This window comes from Mangifera indica, chromosome 5 (assembly GCF_011075055.1).
Source record: "Mangifera indica cultivar Alphonso chromosome 5, CATAS_Mindica_2.1, whole genome shotgun sequence".
NCBI classification, from domain to species: Eukaryota; Viridiplantae; Streptophyta; class Magnoliopsida; order Sapindales; family Anacardiaceae; genus Mangifera; species Mangifera indica.
Genome location: NC_058141.1, coordinates 19303350 through 19322185, shown reverse-complemented (window position 1 = coordinate 19322185; position 18836 = coordinate 19303350). Strand labels below are relative to the sequence as shown.

At 33.0% G+C, this 18836-nt stretch overlaps 1 protein-coding gene and 1 pseudogene across 1 annotated transcript; both read right to left on the bottom strand.

The window, feature by feature from the left end:
• Nucleotides 1–416: 416 nt before the first annotated feature.
• Nucleotides 417–6793, bottom strand: LOC123216777. Its single transcript, XM_044637342.1, has 7 exons — nucleotides 5701–6793; nucleotides 4742–4949; nucleotides 4376–4440; nucleotides 2573–4295; nucleotides 2309–2475; nucleotides 1733–1919; nucleotides 417–1625 (listed from the first exon to the last, which is right to left on the bottom strand). The coding sequence occupies exons 2-7, from the start codon at nucleotides 4893–4895 to the stop codon at nucleotides 1030–1032; spliced, it is 2892 nt and encodes a 963-aa protein (XP_044493277.1). The 5' UTR covers nucleotides 4896–4949; nucleotides 5701–6793; the 3' UTR covers nucleotides 417–1029.
• A 5877-nt stretch (nucleotides 6794–12670) lies between these two features.
• LOC123216434 lies at nucleotides 12671–15308 on the bottom strand (annotated as a pseudogene).
• Between the last annotated feature and the right edge of the window lie 3528 nt (nucleotides 15309–18836).

Genomic DNA, 18836 nt, shown 5'->3' with positions numbered 1-18836 from the left:
TATTCAAAACCGGGCATAATCTTCTCTTGAAGATAGAGTGTAGGCATTTGTCTGCGATCTGACAGTCTAATTACAAAACTTATTTAAACATAAAACCAGAAGCTATATGACATACCGGAAAGACCTAAGTGGGATGTCTGTTTTCTCTTTGTCCTCTTGTTCTGATTCTGGGTAAAACACTAGAATTTCTATGTTGAAATACGACACTGACAGGTTCTTTAGCTCATAACTCAGTTATGATGATTAACATAGAAATAGACACCATGCTGATAGCCCAGCAAGATACTTCAAAGATCAGAAGTTGAATACTGAAATGAAAGATAATATTATAAGTCGAGCTTCTGTATAAATCTAATCACGAGCTCCCTAGTTTCTTTCTGTCCCAACAATTCTCTTTGTATAACAAAGTAACACACTTGTATGAAATCTCATTTACTATCGGCTCTTATAATATAACAAAGTAATCACAACTAGCAACACTCACAACTTTGTAAATATAAAAGCAAAACAGTGGAAAAAAAGAAGAAAAACGAAGAAAAGAAGAATGAATGAATTCAAACAAAATAAAGAACACACCAAACTCTACAAGATATGAATGAGAACACTACAATAGTCACTGGGTGAAATGCCCTAATCCATAACTAACAGAGTATGTTTCATCACTGAAAATGTTGCGACGGAAGTCACACTTTCTTTGTAAAATGAGCACTTGAAATTGAGTTATTTTATCTTTGCTCAATTAGGGTCCTTCATCTGATGATTTTCTGCTTAAGAAGGCTCCCAAGTATGGTTAAATGGTACAAAAGATTGTGTATATCTACACAGATTCAGTGGCAAAGTTAGAAAGAGGCTGTCAAATTCTCCCTTTCAATGATGAGATGTCACTACTCCTCTACTTGATGAATAATAGAGGAGCGACCTACTTTCCCTCCCACCCTGACACAAGGTGAGATACTATTATTGATAAGAACAAAGAAGTGTATTCTAAATTACATGTAAATCCTACCCCTTAACTCACAGCCAGAATCGCTACCCACTTTCAGGACTGTCATTTACTAACCTCAATATGGTATCTTCCATCAATTCTTCAAGAATGACTTCACCCAATTCAACACCAATTCCATCAGTATCAAAACGAAGGTCCATCCATGATCCAGATTTAGCCAAGTCTTTTCTGACAGTCTGGTCTAATGAATGAGGGAGTGGCAGTGGGATGAGATGCCATAAAATTCCTTCCCAAATCTCACGAAGAGAATTTTGCATGTTTGGGACTGGCCGGATGTAAGGTTTAGCAAATGATACAGAAGGTGTACAACCAAAGTAGTGCCCACAAGCTTCCATGAGAACTTCATTAATACAATCAAAGAGGAGTTTCTCTTCATAACAGAGCTGACTGGGTAAGAACTCTATCTCCTCGCATAATGACGGGTCAAGAAGCTTGTCTGAAGTAATGGACTTCATAAACAGTTCATCCCAGTTTAAGCCAGAGGTTTGTAGTACTGTTTTTACATACTCACATATTGATTTATTGTCTTCCATCGAACTTTTCATTTGTATACACGGATCCTCAGTTGCAGAGCCGCATTCTTCAAATTGAATTCGAAGTGGTTGTACCAGTACTTTAGCTAAAGATTTTGTGAAGGAAAGATATTAGGCCAATAACAAAGTCAGTAACAAAGAGAGCATGAATTGCATCTAATAAGATACATTAAACTTTAAATATAAAACATACCAAAATGGGATCTTGTGCTTCCAGGGCTGATGTCATCCTCCGCAAATGGGGGCTCAAGAACAGACACAGGACTTGGATGCTCCAATAAATCAATAGCACTCCCTTGATCTTCAACCGTCTTGGTAGTTGAAGACTTTGATGGAGATGCTAGTGGAGATGATGGCAGTTGGTCCTCCACAGATAGTTCCTGGAAGATAGAACAAAAAGAAAATAGGATGAAATGAGAGGATAAATGGAGCAAGACTAGCTACTATAAAGTTGAGACACATAAAGCTCATTTATATCCTCTGCGGTTTTTCAGTGCTGGTTTAATAGATTAGCCCAAAATTTGATGTTCTTATTAAATGAGCTATTTTGTTACTCAATGCTCCTTGGTGGAAGAAAAAAATTGAAGAGAAGTAAATCATCAGCATGTGTCGTTCTATCATGGTTTTGTTATGAAGGTCTATTCAAGTTCTAGACATACCAAATATGTTTGATTCATTTGAATCTCAAATTGATAAATATTGTTATATCAACAAATCACTAGAAAGTATTGATCTTATGTACCAAAGGAATACCCTTTTGTGATGTTACCTGTATGATGTCGGTGCAATAACTTTGTGCATCATCAATTCCTGACTCATCAACATTCTGGTTATCTAATGTAATACTGGACAAGCTACTTGGTTCACATGGAGCATCCAAGACATTGCTCCCTTCCTGGACTACAGCACCATTTGATTTTACAATTTCTAAATCATCTGAAGAAAAGTTTACAACAGGTAAATTAAAAAAAAAGAAAAGCAAATGGGGACAAGGGCATAATTACCATATATTTGATAGTTGAGAAATCAATACCTTTAGCGACAACCTCATCTTCGATAGATAAAGATGCTTTAACAGCTTCATTTTCAACAAATTGCTTGACCAAGCAATTTGATTCTAAGTTAGCAGCTTCTACTTTATCATCAGTTATTTCACCAGAGATGCATGACAGAGTCTCTAAACATTTTGTTGTTTCGCTCAGATGGTTATCATGGCTTTCCTGTTTGACAGATGAAGTGCACTCATTCATTTCCTGCAAAGTGTCAGAGTCAATAGATCTAATCTGTGCAGATACAAAGCTCGGCTCCCAGTTTTTTCTGGGGCTACCAACAGGAGAGAAGCTATACTCAGGAAGAGAGAGAATCCTTCCTAGAGTTCTTGGAGCACGTCTACTTGAAGAATCAATATTTTCATCCCCATTATTCAGCATCTCATAGAGATGCTTCTTGGCCTCAATATAAATGTTAGATACCCGTTCCTTAGGCAAATTAGCACTTTTCTCTTTTGTATCTAGGTCACAGGCTTTCAGCTTGCCATTTTTGTCTCCTTTCTTGACAGCCACAGGTCTAGCAATTTTTTCAATGAAGAAATGGTCTTTTGATGGAGAGTTGATTCCTCCATTCTCCTTGATATCTCTGTCTCTATCCCCTGAATTTTTACACTCATATGCCAACCCTTTTGGAATACCATCACTGCGGATTCTCTGGTGCTCCTTGCCCATAGCATTTTTCAACTTTCTTTTTATTTCAGAGAGAAAAAAGTGGGAACTAATCTTCTCATTTAGTCCCTTGTTTCTGACACCGTAATCAGGTTCTGGTGATGAGCCAATGCTTCTTTCAGTTTCAAGACTTTGCAAATTTGTTGGGCCAGGCTTCAAAATAACAATTCTATTTGACGATTGTGAAGCCTTATTTCCATTCAATGGACTTATTTCCTGAGATTTGACCTTCTTCCTGAAAAATCTTCGCTGCTTATGGTTGACAAGTTCATCAGATTGCCCAAGATTACTGACTTCCTGCTCTGACATATTGGATCCTGCAACTGACTTGGTGTCTTCATCTTTCTCCAACCGTGCATCCAGAAAGTTTTGAATGCATTTCGCCAGCACTGAATCTGGATCTTTCAGATGTTTCAGAAATAATTCCCCATCCAAACCTAAAACCCGAAGTGCATCCTGAAGTTCATTGGAGGGGTAGACTCCCTCATCTTCTGAGAGATGTTTCCCTTTAATGAGCTTCTGACCGATTAATAACTTGATTGCTTCACTCAATTTCTCTTCAAAATCAGGATTCTTTTGGTTTGATTGCACATGAAGTTCATCAGGCTGGTCATGGTTCACACAAGTTACACTTTTCTGATAGATCTGACGGCAGAACTCTTCCATTACATTGTCTATATCAAGGCTACTTGTCAATTGATGCTCTGAAATGTGATGGAAAGAGTCTTCAGATTTTACACTTTTAGAAGCATCCACGTCATGGATGTAGTCACAGCTTTTCTTTTGTGCTTTTTTCATTCTTTTGCGAGACTTCTTTTTGCGGTACCCTTGCTTAGAATCAGAAATTTGTTGTTCTACTTCAGCATTGTTTATTTCCTTTTTGTGGATTCCATGTTCTGAATCTGAAATTTTTTGTTCTACTTCAGCATTATTCAAATCCTTCTTGGCATCCTGCTCACTGATCATCTCTTCTTCCATGAGACTTTTCACACTTGGCTTACCAACATCAACTGCCTTGGTCATAGTCTCTTCACCATCCTGAAACAAATTTAAATAGTTTACTCAGTAATAATACCTGAAAAATAAAAAGGTAAGGATTTGAGTAAACTGATACTTACAAAGGTTTCTTCACGATTATCATTCCAGGTCAACATATGAAGCTTATTAATAGGGGATCCTGCACCTGAAAAGGACAAAAAATATAAACCAACCAATAACAGGAAGTTGAACACATTTTATACTAACAAGTCTAACTGGAACCCATGACTATCATCAGCACGAAAAAATAACCATCCAAGCATATTAACATGATATCTTCCAAAATTTATTTCATTCCCAAATAAACTAATCACCAACAAATAGTATAAAAAACCTGCAGATTATATGAACACCATCTCTCCACTCTTAGAGACTAAGTTTGCACTTTCTTCAATAGGACAGTCAGTTTTAAATAAGTCTGTGCAGATCTTAAACAGAGATCTTACCTACAGCAAATCTGCCAGAACGCCTCCTATCTGAAAGCAACCTCTGAGTGGAACGACCATGGCGGAAGTCAAATATATTTATCAAACCCCACATACAGCCCAAGTGATCTCCTTCTTCATATTGCACAGGGTGTTTCTGCGATCTTTTTGCCATAGTCACTGGGAAGATTCTTTGAAGTAATTATGCTTTCTTCCTCCAAATATTTTCCTAGACAAAGAAAGAACAATTAAATGATGCCACATAGAAATGCTGCTTCTATAAAAATCGCAACACAAAATTGAAGGTCAAAAATGGATGCTGCCTCATCAATGATAAAGATATATTAAGTAAAGAAGAACTAAATGAGTTCACATGGGACTGCAAACAACTCTAAAAGATGAAAGAAAGCAGTATAATAAGACATTGCATTACACATCTAATGATATAGTCATCAGATAATGTTGGTCCTCTCCATACCCCCTCTGTCTAACACGCATACACATGCAAAGAGAGACAGAACATCATTGAACCTCGCTGATAAAATTGTCTTACCTTACTAAAAGACAATGTAAGCTTTCTGATATGGCAGTATCAGATCATAAAAATAAATGAAACGCAGTGAACAATTTACAGTTACAGTGTGGACTTTTAGTTATAGCTCTTTTAATATAAGCTCCCAGGATTTAGAGAATTTATGTTCATCACCAAACAATTCAATATCTAAAACAAGGCAGATAAATACAGAGAAATCTTCAAACTAGAAACACAATAAAAGGTATTGAACCATCACTGAATGATCAAATACATGATCATATTTCAACAGCATCGAAAACATTTTGAGAAACAACTTCACATAGAATCAATCATCAACATCCTGGGAGTACTAAAAATTGTATTCACAGATAATTAAAAAGTATAGACCTTTTCTTTAGAAATTACAATACACAGAAAATTAATAACAAGTGAATGAAATCCATACCTCAAATTAAAGTGCCAAAATTCGATACAGCCGACAAGTATTGCAAAACATAATCAAAATAGATCTATCTATTAAAAACAAATTCCAAGCTTCTCAACGGAGTAAAGCCAAAGGTTTCTAAGCTTTCTTTAGATGCCTCAACTTCGTCGCCAATCAAAAACCTTTTTTATGATATGATTTTCCCTTAAACGAAAAGAGCAATTTAATTTCTTAACCATGAATATGTCATAGCTCAAATATTTCCCTTAGCTTGAAGGGGATGAGCGATAATAATCTTGAAACACATTCAACCTCTTTATTCGCACGCAGCAAAAGCACGTAACACCATAAGCACGTAATCTCTGAAGAACCACATTGAAAAATTCGGGAATTGGAATATTTGCTTTTTGCCAGTACTACTTGAAGTTGAAGTCTTTCCTTTAAGGTCATATGATCAACCATTGACAACCAACATTATGCAGTTCTAAAACTCCAATTCTCTCTGATAAGCGCCGATTAAAGCTAGCATTTTTTTAATAATAAAAAAAAAAAACTTCAAAATTTGATAACAAATAACAGAATTCTTAGATATCAAAGCCCCAGGTGAAACTTCAGGAAATTCTAACAGCTGAGAAATAACACTGCAAAAAAACGACTTTTTTCCTAAGTGGGTATCTATTGACAACTAAAAAGAGGTAAAAGAGACCCTCAAATTCCTATTCAGCACCGACCCTTTTTTTTTTCCAAGAGCAATTCTCAAACGGGGCAGGCTGAAGACTTCAGAGAAGAAAAAAGAAAAAGTGAGAGAAAGAGATGGAAAGTGAAAGGAGAAAGCTTTTGACAATATTGTTGGCTAACTGTAGAAGGATTACGTGACAGTTGGTTTTGTGATTCATCATTTCATGGGCCCACCTTCTAAGTGAGAGAAAGAGAGAGAGCTTCAACTTCATATTCAAGAAAAGTACGATGTGTCTCCATTTTTATTTCTGCTATCACTGCAGGCTTCACGTTCACCCATCATCTCTGTCTTTCTCTCTATTAAATTAATTATAACTTTTTCCCTGAAACTCTTGTCTCTCTATACGGAAAATGTCTGCAGAAGTCGCTGTGTTTCTATGCACTTTTTGATTTCTAAAGGCTTAATATATAAAATTTATGAGCGTTGAAAAATGAAAATCCAGAGCCGGTATCACGTATGCACAGCTTATACTCTGTGAAGATGGAGGGGTAAAAACGGAAAATAGCCAGCTTCAAACCAGAAGTGGAGGAAACAACAAACAATAAATTGTAACTGTAGACAAATGTGTGATGTCATTGCTATGTTAAACTTATATCAGTGCGGCAAAATTTTAATACTTAACGAGAATTTGGTATTTATGTTACTCATAGCCTCAATTTGGTAATAAAATTTAACAAACTAAATAATAAAATATCATTAATAAAAGGACTCTTAAACCCAAACCAAACATCTCTTAATATCATTTATAAATTTGATTTTAATGGTTAATAAAATTGGTAAATATTATAATTTTTAGGGTAAAAATCTGGGTTTAAACACTTGTCACGTTTGTAAAATTTTAATTTATCAGATGTAATAATTATAAATCGGTATAATGATTATGAATTAGGTTATTATGTCTCGAATTTATTCATCTAACAAATATGAATAAGGTCTTCTGTCCTAAAAAAAAATAGAATAAGTTAAATTTCTTCATTTTGGAAGAAAGTAAAGCCAAAACTACATTTATTACCTTCATAATACAATATATTATAAAATGGTAATATCATTCATATCTACTTATGTGTATCATCGTATGATTGAATTTTATTTTATCTTTAATTTAAAATTATCTAATCATATAATAATACATATTAAAAATATATTTATTTATATATTTAAAATAAATATAAATAATTTTATTAATTATAAATTAATACCGATGTCAGAAGACTTTGTCAACCCATATTCATGATGATAATCACATATCTTTAGTTTTAAAATTCGAATTTTCATATGTGAAATTAAATATAAAACATTAGAGCATGCATGCATGCTTGCACATACACATACGATGTTTGAATTAATATATAATATGGTTTTTGTGATGAGTTAGATAAAATTTATAGATTCTGTGACTGTATTAGATAATTTTATCTTTATTATTCAAACTTTTCTTAGGGACACATCAATCTATAATTTATGATGACCGACTACCTAATTTTCATTAGCCGTGGGGAAGACATGCATGTAGGGCTGGACTCGAGCCGAGCCAGCTCGAGCTCGAGCTCGAACTGGCTCGGTAGATTTTTTTTAAAAAATTTTTATACAAAACGACGTCGTTTTGATCCATATATATATACAAAAAGATGTCGTTTTGATATGAAAAACGAGCCGAGCCGAACTCGAACTGAGCCGAGTTTGGCTCGAGTCGAGCTCGAGCCGGCTATAAAAAACCCGAGCCGAGCTCGGCTCAGTTCGAATCTAACCCTACATGCATGTAAATTCATAAATCAAAAACATGTAAATTTAACTATGTATCATATTATATATAAAAAATTTAATTTTTTATATTATATATGATATTATGAAATAAAATTATAAAATTTTTTATATGTATTATATTATATTAATTATATATATATATATTAAAATTAATATATATTTTTTAATCCAAATTGAATATTTTTTTACTGATACAGAGTCACAGCGTATGATAATAATTGAAGGCAAGGCTGGATTCGAGCTGAGCCGAGCTCGGGTTTGGTTCGGATTTTTTATGGCCGGCTCGAGTTTGACTCGGCTCGAGTTTGGCTTGTTTATGGCTTGACTTGGCTCGTTTTTCATATCAAAATGATATCGTTTTGTATATATATATGAATCAAAACGATGTAATTTTGTATAAAAAAAATTATCGAGTCAATTCGAGCTCGAACTCAAACTGACTCAGTTCGAATCCAGCCCTAATGGAAGGGAAGGATGACTGTTAGGTTGTTGGGGATTGTGCTTCCTGACGAGAAGCAGTTGGGCCTAAACTGCATCTAAAAGTGGACCCTCTCTCATTTACCAACTCCAATCACAGTGACTTTTTCTTTTCCAATCCCTAAGGCCCATATCAGACAATACTAACCTACCCACCTCACCTCAAGCACTTTCTTTTTCTTTCTCCATTAGTTTTTTTTTTTTTTTTTTTTAACCAATTGATGAATTCGAATTTGCCCGGATCAAAATTAACTCATTTGCCTATTCACTTATACAATTTATTAAGAGAAAGAGATTATATTTTCCATAGAAATCATTCATAGTTAAGACTAAGAGTTAATGAATAATCGAAAATTTTTTAATGATATTATACATTAATTTAAATAAATTTAAGTTTATAGTTGAAATTATGGATCCAATTTAAATTCAAACTAACCCTAAACTTGGTTTTAATTAAATCACCCCCCATCAATCACTTATTCACAAAAACAATAATATTTCTTATATTAATAATATATAAAAATATGATTATAATAAGCTAATTACATAATAATATTTTAATATTTTTACTCATATTGATATTATTGTTATTATCAATATTTTTAAAATTGAATTAGATCATCTGATTCAATCGATTGAACTATAAATCAGTTTACAATTTAATTCATTCTATATATAAATATTAACTTATTTGAAATTTGATCAAACTCTATAAATATATTAAACTGAAAAAACTATTTAAAATCAATAATTTTTAATTAATGTTTTTTATTTATATAATAAAGCATCAATTATTTAATTAATATATTTAAATTTTCTATTTTATTATTAAATACATAATATATTTTTACTAATATTTAAAAAATATAAAATAATTTAATAATAAATTAAACTGATTAACCTATAAATCAATAAAATAATCATTATAATCGGTTATATATATATATATATATATTTCACCTAAAGATTGCTTTAATTGAGTTTGTTGCTATTGAATTTTTTAATCATAAGGGTTCACGAGTGTCCAATTGTGCTTATGTCCAATCACTGGAATTCTTGAAGTTATCGACATTGGCATTTAACCCAACTGGGACCACTTTATGGTGTGCAAATTTTGTATCCAAGTACCAACTCTTGGCTTAATTATGAAATTAGGAAGCAACTTACAGGAAAAATGACAGATTAAGATTGTTTAACATTATTCTTTCTTGTCTTTAACTTTTGTATCATCCTATCCCATTTAACTGACTTGAAAGAGCTTGATCAAAAAGAAAGGAGTGCTTTTGCATGCTTAAATCTTCTTTTTTCTTGCTTACCCATAAAGAAATTGCAGATGATTGAAGAGAAAGGAAGAGTTGTTATAGAAGACCAGAAAGGACCACAAAAAATAAGCGATCTTTCCTCATTCAATCATGTTTTTTACCAACTTAATTTTCATATCCATGCAAATGGAGACAATGGGTTCTTCCATTAATAACCATCCATCGCCATCAACCATACACGTGTACTATAACCCTCCATTGTTAACTCAGAAAGGTGTCAGCGTGTGAGCCGAATTCTGACAAATAGTCGGTTGAAAATTAGCTTATCAGATTAGACAACTGTCCAGCATTCAATTCAATTATATTGCCGATGTTGTCCGATTGAATGGCAGTTGCCTTGGAGGATTGGAAACCATAACAATCTGATGTCAGCCGGCTGTCCAGAACTTGTCTTAGCAACAAAATATAAATAAATAAAAATATTTGTACTCCCAAATAATTTATGGATATTTAATGGGATAATTTTGAAAAATAATATTATTAGTAAAATAAATAATAATATTGGTAATTCAATAGTTTCATTAAAAGAAAATTCAAATCAAAGTTTTAATTCAAATTAAGTTTGATTTAAATTTACTCTTAAATTAGCCATTGTTTTGTTGGTGGTGGGAGCTAATTAGTTCGTTAAATCGGTGGAAACCATCATAATGCTTGTGATGAAATTAAAGCTTAATTCTGCAACTTACCGAACTGTGGAAGTTTTGTTTTGATTGATGATGAAAGGTGGGTGGAGTTGGATACGTCATTCTAACCACTATCTTGAAGCGATCAAGCATTGGATGCTATGCTTCCTCAAAGACTTGGGCTCTATCCAGGCCCGCCCCCCCACCACCCCCCAAACCAATACGAAGAAAAGTGAACACAAAAAAGGAAATTAGGTGATTTACACTCAACAAAGTAATGATAGATGGTGGAGGCTAAATCCACTTTAATATTTATGAATGATTAAGAGTTGGCCAACTAAAGAGGCAGTGGAATGATGAGTCATTTGATCGTATCACAATAGTTTCTTCAATGTGCATTTACAAGTAACGCCCCACATTGAAAAGAACCATAAATTTTTGTCCTCTGACGTCTCTTTCCTTCTAGTGGTTTTCTTGAATTTCTTCTCATAGATTAAAAAATTCGTTCAAACTGGCGATAAAATCCTCAGAAAAACTGTCAGCCACAGAAAGCATAAGGATAAAATTAAGGTCATTAAAGATAATTAATAAGAAAAATAATTTAAAAAATAAAACTATTGATATTATTTAATTTCGAATTAACCTAACTTGTTTTAAATTAAATATTAAACTGATACCAAACCAGGTCCATTACTCTCCGACCCTGAATGAATCTGATCCTGATTTTACATAGTGGGTCCTTATTTTTTATTTGTAGTTGCTTCACCAGATGCTTACCTGTAGCACATACCGAGTTGTAAACCACAGTAATTAAAGATATACCTTCTGTCTTTTCGTTCCTCTGATAAGACAAGACAGTGTCACAGAGAAATAAACAAAGGATTAGAACCAATCTAATTATTGGCCGAAAGAAAAAAGCATAGAAAATATAGATAGCCTTGACTATGTTATCAAAGATATTAAGCCGATCGAACAAATCCTTTGAAAAATCAGATGCCAAATTTGACAATGTTGTATAACAGCCAAGTGCATTTGATGGTCCGGATCTTTCAAATCATTCTTTACTTTAGTTTTGTTGATATCAGCAATGATATTTATCGCCAAGAAAAAGAAAACTTTATGTAGCAAATTGATTATTAGGCAGCACGTGTGCGTCTGAGGAAGGTCGAGAGCGTGCCAAAATGATTCTTCAATTATTATTATTTTTTTTTTTGTAAACTTTAGGTAGAGTATGCAACATATGCCGACTTCAATACCGAAATAGATCTAAAAAGGGGAAATGAAGCAAAAGAGAGGCAATAAATCGATCTCAATTAGGTCGGTCCTTCACTTTACATTAGTTAACAGTCGATTGGAATAACCATCACCCTGCCCTATATTATTATTATTATTTTTTGATTAAGAATCATATCCGAAGCAAATTATCTATTTGGGATTCAGTTAATCAGAATTATCTATTAAATCAATTAAATCAGAAATCTAATCTTAAAATATAGTTAAAAAAACTATATACTCTTATATATAAAATATCTTTTTTTATCATTTAAAGTCCACCTTTTTTTTTTTTCTGTCATGTTATGGTATGTAACTACGAAACTTTAGCAAATCTAAAAAGTCAAGGGGGGCTTTTTTGTTTTTTATTTTTTGAGAAGCTATTGTTCAAGATTTAAAGGCGACGGCTCCTATTAACATCGAACTGGATCCGGAAAGCCCATCTAAGATGACTGCGCTGTGGGTGTCGAAGGGCCCAAATTCTAAATACAACTAACTAATAGGCTAGCATGTGGTAAGGGATGAGTTGAAACTGACTAAATTCATAACTCTGCCCATATGGAAGAACTCAATGCTGTAGGCAAAAGTAGAATGAAAATCTCACGGAGGACTGGAGGAGTAATCTCGCACCTGCAGTTCATAAGAATGACGTCGTTTCAGAACATCAAAGAGCAATTGTAACACATGAGAAAAAAGAAACAACAATTTTAAGTAGAAAGTGTATATTAGCAAAAGGCATAATTGTACCTTCAATCAATAATTATAGGATTATTATATTTTCTCTTTTTCCTTCCTTTTCTCAAAATCCGGTCTGTCTCTTCCTTCACATCCTGCATCAACTCGTTTCCTTTGTCTATAAATAAAACAGGTCAAGGCAAAATCAAAAGGATAACAAACTTTGCATCCAATTATGAGCAAAGTAAAAGAAAGAGCAAATACTAAAGGACCATATTCTGAATAGATATCTTTTTCTTTCTCCATAGGTAGTATTAGATTACCTGTTCCCGTCTCGCTAATTAAGCAGGAAAAGCCCCTATCAATTTCCTCATCTGAATAAATGATGATTCTACTTTCATTTGCCTGCATCACAAATTTTCATCTCAAATGAGCTGTAAAAAATACATGTTCACCAAGGTAAAAGGCCAACCTTCACTGTCAAGTGCATAATGTCAGTCACAACTCCTATTAACCTTAGAAGCAACATAATACGCCAAGATATAATAACCAGAAACACACTGTTATTCTGAGCAACAAAGAGATAAGGGAGAAATAGAAACTCAGAATTACCCGTACGGTTGAAGAAACTTCTTTCTTTCTGTGATCCTTATTGGAGACGACCTCTTTCATAGGCTGTTCCTTCTTTACAGACTTCCAACATCCCATGTCTGCCTTTGGGACTTGAATTGCTTGCACAGAGACCTCTGGAGGCACAATTGGACTGAAATCAAGGGAAGCTTTTAGGTTTCTCAGGATAACACAAGCTGGGAACAAGATGATGACAAGTTTGACAATGTTACCAGCAATGAAATCAAAGATATGCCAAACCAAATTGGTTTTAATACGTGGAAATATGTGACAGCTTATTAACATAAATGTTGGCTAAGATAAACTGACATGCCCAGTCAAGACAAAATCTTTGCCACTTAGCGTTAGTACACTGCAGCAACGTGAACAAAAGCAGAAGCTGCCGTGGAGAATAGTTTGAGAAATCTGCTGTTGCATGGTTGCCCCACTTACCACTCAACATTGACAAGTTCCACAAATTCACAGTTTTGGAAATGGTTTTTGACTCTTCTACATGATAATGGCCTCTCAAATTAACAGCACAAATTGTAAATTTGAGTTTTACATACTTCTTAAGGGACCTTGGCTTTTTGTGTGAAATTGTCTGAAGTGCCGTAACCTACAGATTCTCAAATTTTAAAGGCCTTCTAAGAATCATGTGTTTAGAATACAAAAAGGCTCAAAATGTTAATGCTTCTTTCGCCTTTTGAGAAGCAATAGTGGCCATTTGACCTTTTTTATTAGGATTCTTCAAGCCTGCAGCCATTGCCTGCCATAGTCAAATGATGAATTAGAAGGCTTTCACTAGAAAGTATTAATCAAAAGAATTTATTTGTGAGAAGTATAAAAGACCTTTGTTGAAAGAGTATTGGCCGATTCACAATTTTGTTTAGGGCTCTTCAAGTTGTTGCAAGCCACTGTCTGCAAGAGTGAAAAAAGGAGTAAGAATGCATTTGACCAGGCAAGAATTAAAAGAAACAGGCTTAATAATATTAACTTTAAACAACTGGATATAGGAAAAAGTGAGATTGTTTCCATTTGCCATTTGATTTTATAGAAATTCCTAACAATCTTAAACTTCTCAGAACTTCCAATTATAGCACCATACATGCCTGCATTCTTTTGGCCAATAAGCTGCTGAGTTTGTTTTCTAATTTCAGTAGAGATGCTTCTGTTTGCAATGGTAAGTTTCTGAGCACCATCAAAATTTCTTTAAACTTCTCTTCAGATGCACCCTTCCCAAATGATCAGACAAAGATTTCAGACCCCCATCAAAGCTAGCTTTGAAATCTTCATGTCTCTTGTTCTAGTTCACCACATCTCAATTGTTGTTAGAAGTTTACAACCATCAATACTACAAATAAAAGTCATTTTAATATTAAAAATAAAGAAGGCCAGAAAGATTGTTGTTACCATGAGCTGCTGCAATGAAGTATCAAGAGCAACCAACTTTTGGGAATTGCCTTCCACTGAAAAAAAGTTCGAGAAAAATGTTATCTGAATAAAGACACAATAAAAAAATTTAATGATGCATGAGACTGAATATCAATGACAGATTATTTTACAATAAGTGTCATTTTTACTATATTACGGGTTTAGTTGTTCTGTAAACAAATAGTTTTGTTAGAAATTACAAAAATTTCATCCAACTAATTTTCAGTTGCCATGTTCTAATTCATAGACTTACAGCAAAAGTGTATAGAAAAGAACTACGTGACAATAATCACAGGAGCATATATCTTAAGGAATTGGATTACTAACCCTCCAACATTACTTCTTTGGTTCCTCTATTCACTTGCATGACATCACTGTGAACAGAATCCAATATCATTCTGAACCTATTTAATGAAGATTCCATCATCCCAATTCGATGTCCAAGTTCTTCACTAATTTGACCTGCTTTGAAGAAATAAAAAAAATAAAAGAAAAAAAGATTTAGTTTCTCACACTAAGATATGAGCATAGATGAAACAATATCACATTATTGCCTTATATTTGTAGAAATGTGGGAGAACCAAACCACCTCACAAAATGTCAAAAGCACTTTTTTTCTCTACAGAAAAGGACTACACTTAAAGCAGAAAGAAATTCAGCCTGATCATTCGGCAAAACTTCATCAAGAGAGGATTGAGAAAACTGGGAGAACATGTCGTGTTGAGATGAGTTTCCCTGCGAAAAGGATTGCTGTGATGGCTGGGATCGAAACTGCTGAGAATGCAGTCCGTTTTTACCCTTAATAATCCATTGTCAAGTAAAATAAGACTGATTTAAAATTGAATTAAAAGAAATAAAATCTCTTCAGGCCACCTCCGCATTTACGGTACGTGTAAGATCTAGGATAAGTTTATTGTTTGTACAATGATGTATAAGTTCTATTGGACGGGAATACCCTTCCATTGTTAAATTTAATGGCTAAGATTTTGAAAATGGAGGTGATATTAGGCGTTTCCAAAACTGAGGGGCAGCAATGTTAATCGGCGACAGTTTGAAGGTTAAATTTTGCACCCAATTTTCATCATAATCGGGTTTGGATTCGGCTGGGGATCTTTCGGATTATTTCTTATATTAGGTCAGAGGCTTAGAAAGGCCAATTGCAATTACTCTTAGGTTTGAATAAGTCAAATTTAAGTTATATTTACAAGTTATAACACAAAATCTTTCCTCCTTTTTCTTAATTATACTTATTAGATAGGAATGCTTCACTCTTAGGAGGATTGAATAAGTCCAACTTCAAGTAGTCTTAAACATATGATCACACCTATTATAATTGGGATTGCATCAATTATGGTGAGATTCTTGCTTAATTGCATGAGTTTTCAATTGAATTACATTATATGTCACTCTGAAATAAATTATGATGCAATTAGACTTATAATTGTTTCCTCTCAATAAAACCCTATGAAAATTGCATCATCTCACTATGGATCATATCATGTCAAGACCGTAAACACGGATTTTGGTGGAAAATACAAATCTACTAATATTCGAGGCCTAAGTAAAAGCCCGCAACATAGTAGAATATGTCTATGTGAGCTCTTTGGCGGACTAATCCTTGTGTTTTGTAAGTTTGGCCAACAAAAATATAAAAATTTAAGTTTTTAAATTATACTTCCTTTTATTTGTTATCAGTCGTATCATGTCAATACCCGAGTCATCTAATCCGACCACAACACGGTCCAGTTCTTTTCATTGACAAATTTTAACACGCTTCACAAATTTGTTGTCGGCGTCCGAATTTATGACTCCTACGGGCCTACAGACCAAAACGGGCCACTCTCACCTTCAAAACAGTGCGCTGTTTGAAATTAACCAATCACAGCCGCTTTGACGAGACCCACCCACATGATTCTCGTAATTAAGTTACTTCGGCATTATTCATTAGAATAAAAAAGATGCGTGCATGAGTCTCTTTTCTAAACAGTGCACTGAAAACAACAACTGCCAGTCTGCCAATATTTCTAAGCCCAAACTTCACCTAACTTTACGTTTCATTGAGAAAATTAATACCATGTCTAGGACGTCTAATTGTATGAATTATCTTCAGCTGCTTGCAGTACAAGGAAAGGCAATGTATAATTTTGTATTGGTTGATACGTCTAATTGTCAACGGCATCAGATTAGGGTCTCCGTCCAAATTTGATCTTGATCTTCTCGATATTTGGTGACCTTAATTTTGTGATTTATTTTTCTTCATTTTCAGTACTATCAGCCACAAAAGTCAGGCCGAATCATGACAAATTTCCTAATTATTTCCCATTTTCAAAATAGGAGAAAAAAATGTCTCTTTTAGATTAACTTAGTACATTTAAAGGTACGTTAATTATGGGATATTCCTGTGTATAAATGGAAACTGTCTGACAGTCAATCCAAAGATAAATATTGACATTATTGACTTCCCCAGAGTCCTCTCTTATTGGAAGAAAATAATGTTGTCGTTCAGCGCTGGAGGCACGGAGGCTGTGCAAACCGGGAAAACGAGCCCTTGCTTGCTGTTTAAGCTTAAACGGTCAAATATATTACTGTTTTATGAACAATGACAATCAAGTAACTTTAAATATTTGTTTATAAGAGATAACATTTTAGTCTTGAATTTTATAAATGTATTTCCCCCTTTTTATAATAAATTAAAATTTAAACCCTAAAATAGTTGTTCAAAATGATTAAAATTGTGCTAAAATAATATAATTCAACTAAAATCACATTTTTTAATATGATTCTAATTGAAATGATACGACCCATATCAATGTAATTTTAACTAAAATTACATCGAAATAATGTAAATCCAGTTAGAATCACACAAAAATGACATAATTTTAATAAAATTACATACGATACCGATGTGATTTTAACCCTTATTTAAAAATGTTCGATGTGATGATAGATTTGAGACTAGTTGGATTTAGAGTTAAGATTTTAATTTTTTCAATTAAAAATAGGGTTCTTGTTAATAAAATTAGTTAATTTTTATAATAAATGTACTGAAAATACAAAAATACTTTTCCTATATTTTAATATTTATTAATGATAGATAATATTTTATCCTAAAACTTTATAAATATATCTTCACCCTTATTTTATAAGAAATTAAATTGTAACCCATAAAATAGTAATTGGAAAAAATTGAAATCATGTTAAAATAATATGATTCACTCAAAATCACACTATTTTAATATGATTCTAATTAAAACTGCACGAGTCAACCAAAGCGATTTCAATTGGAATTATACTGGAATGATTCAAATTCAATTAGAATTATATTATATTGTGTGATTTCAACAAAATTACACCATTTTACTGTGGTTTCCATGTAATTTTAATCCTTATTTAAAAAATTGTTGGTGCGACTAGAGACTTGAGGTTGATTAAAATTTTGATTTTCCTTAATTAAAGATGGAGGTTTAAATGGTAAATTTTAAAATTGGTGATGATATTAATCTTATAATTTTTTATATATTTTACCACAAAAATACTCACTCTTAAGTTTTGATAAAAAAGTTTTCACCTTGATGAACGATAATTTATTGTTTTGAAATTAGATCGATTATTAATATTAAAAATATCTAAAATTCTAAAACGAATAGTAGAAGAATTCAATTGAACAGACCTGTGAATTAGGTGAAAATTGAACGCTTTGTTGAATTGGAAATTTTTTTTATGGGGTTGAACTTTCAAACATTGGATAAGCATAATTCAATTGACCGTCCTGTCAAATTGATGAAAATTTTGTCATTAGGTTTCCATGTACGTAAACTTGTGGGCTTGTCAAAAATGATTTTACTTCTATTTCTAGATGGCTAAAGAACTTATTCTCACCCAAGTTTTGGTCTATCCCTAATTTCATTTATAAGTTTTAAAAATCTAAAAACCCACTTATAAGTTATTAACCTTAACTAAAAACGTTAGTTGTAATAGATAAAATCGTTATTTTATTTTTAAACACTAAAATCTTAAGAATTTATATCAATTTTCTCCTATAATTTAAAAAATTAATAATTTTTTCATTTAAAAGTTTGAAAATTTCACTTTTTCTCTTTAAAGTTTTTTTCTTTAATCTCCAACGACTGTCGATTTTTCCATTACGGTAGGTTCGTTGGATGAAGACAAACTATTTTCGTCTAATAAAGAGATGAAGGGACGAAAAGTCTCTTTGATCGGATGAAGACGAACTTATTCTGG

What these genes read in the sequence shown, in the direction of transcription:
- LOC123216777 (XM_044637342.1), bottom strand. Translation starts at nt 4,895, where the DNA reads ATGGCAAAAAGATCGCAGAAACACCCTGTGCAATATGAAGAAGGAGAT. An exon ending in TTCTGGCAGATTTGCTGTAG is followed by an intron (nt 4,441 to 4,741) that starts GTAAGATCTCTG and finishes TGTCCTTTTCAG; the next exon opens with GTGCAGGATCCCCTATTAAT. An exon ending in AAGCACAAGATCCCATTTTG is followed by an intron (nt 1,626 to 1,732) that starts GTATGTTTTATA and finishes CAAAATCTTTAG; the next exon opens with CTAAAGTACTGGTACAACCA.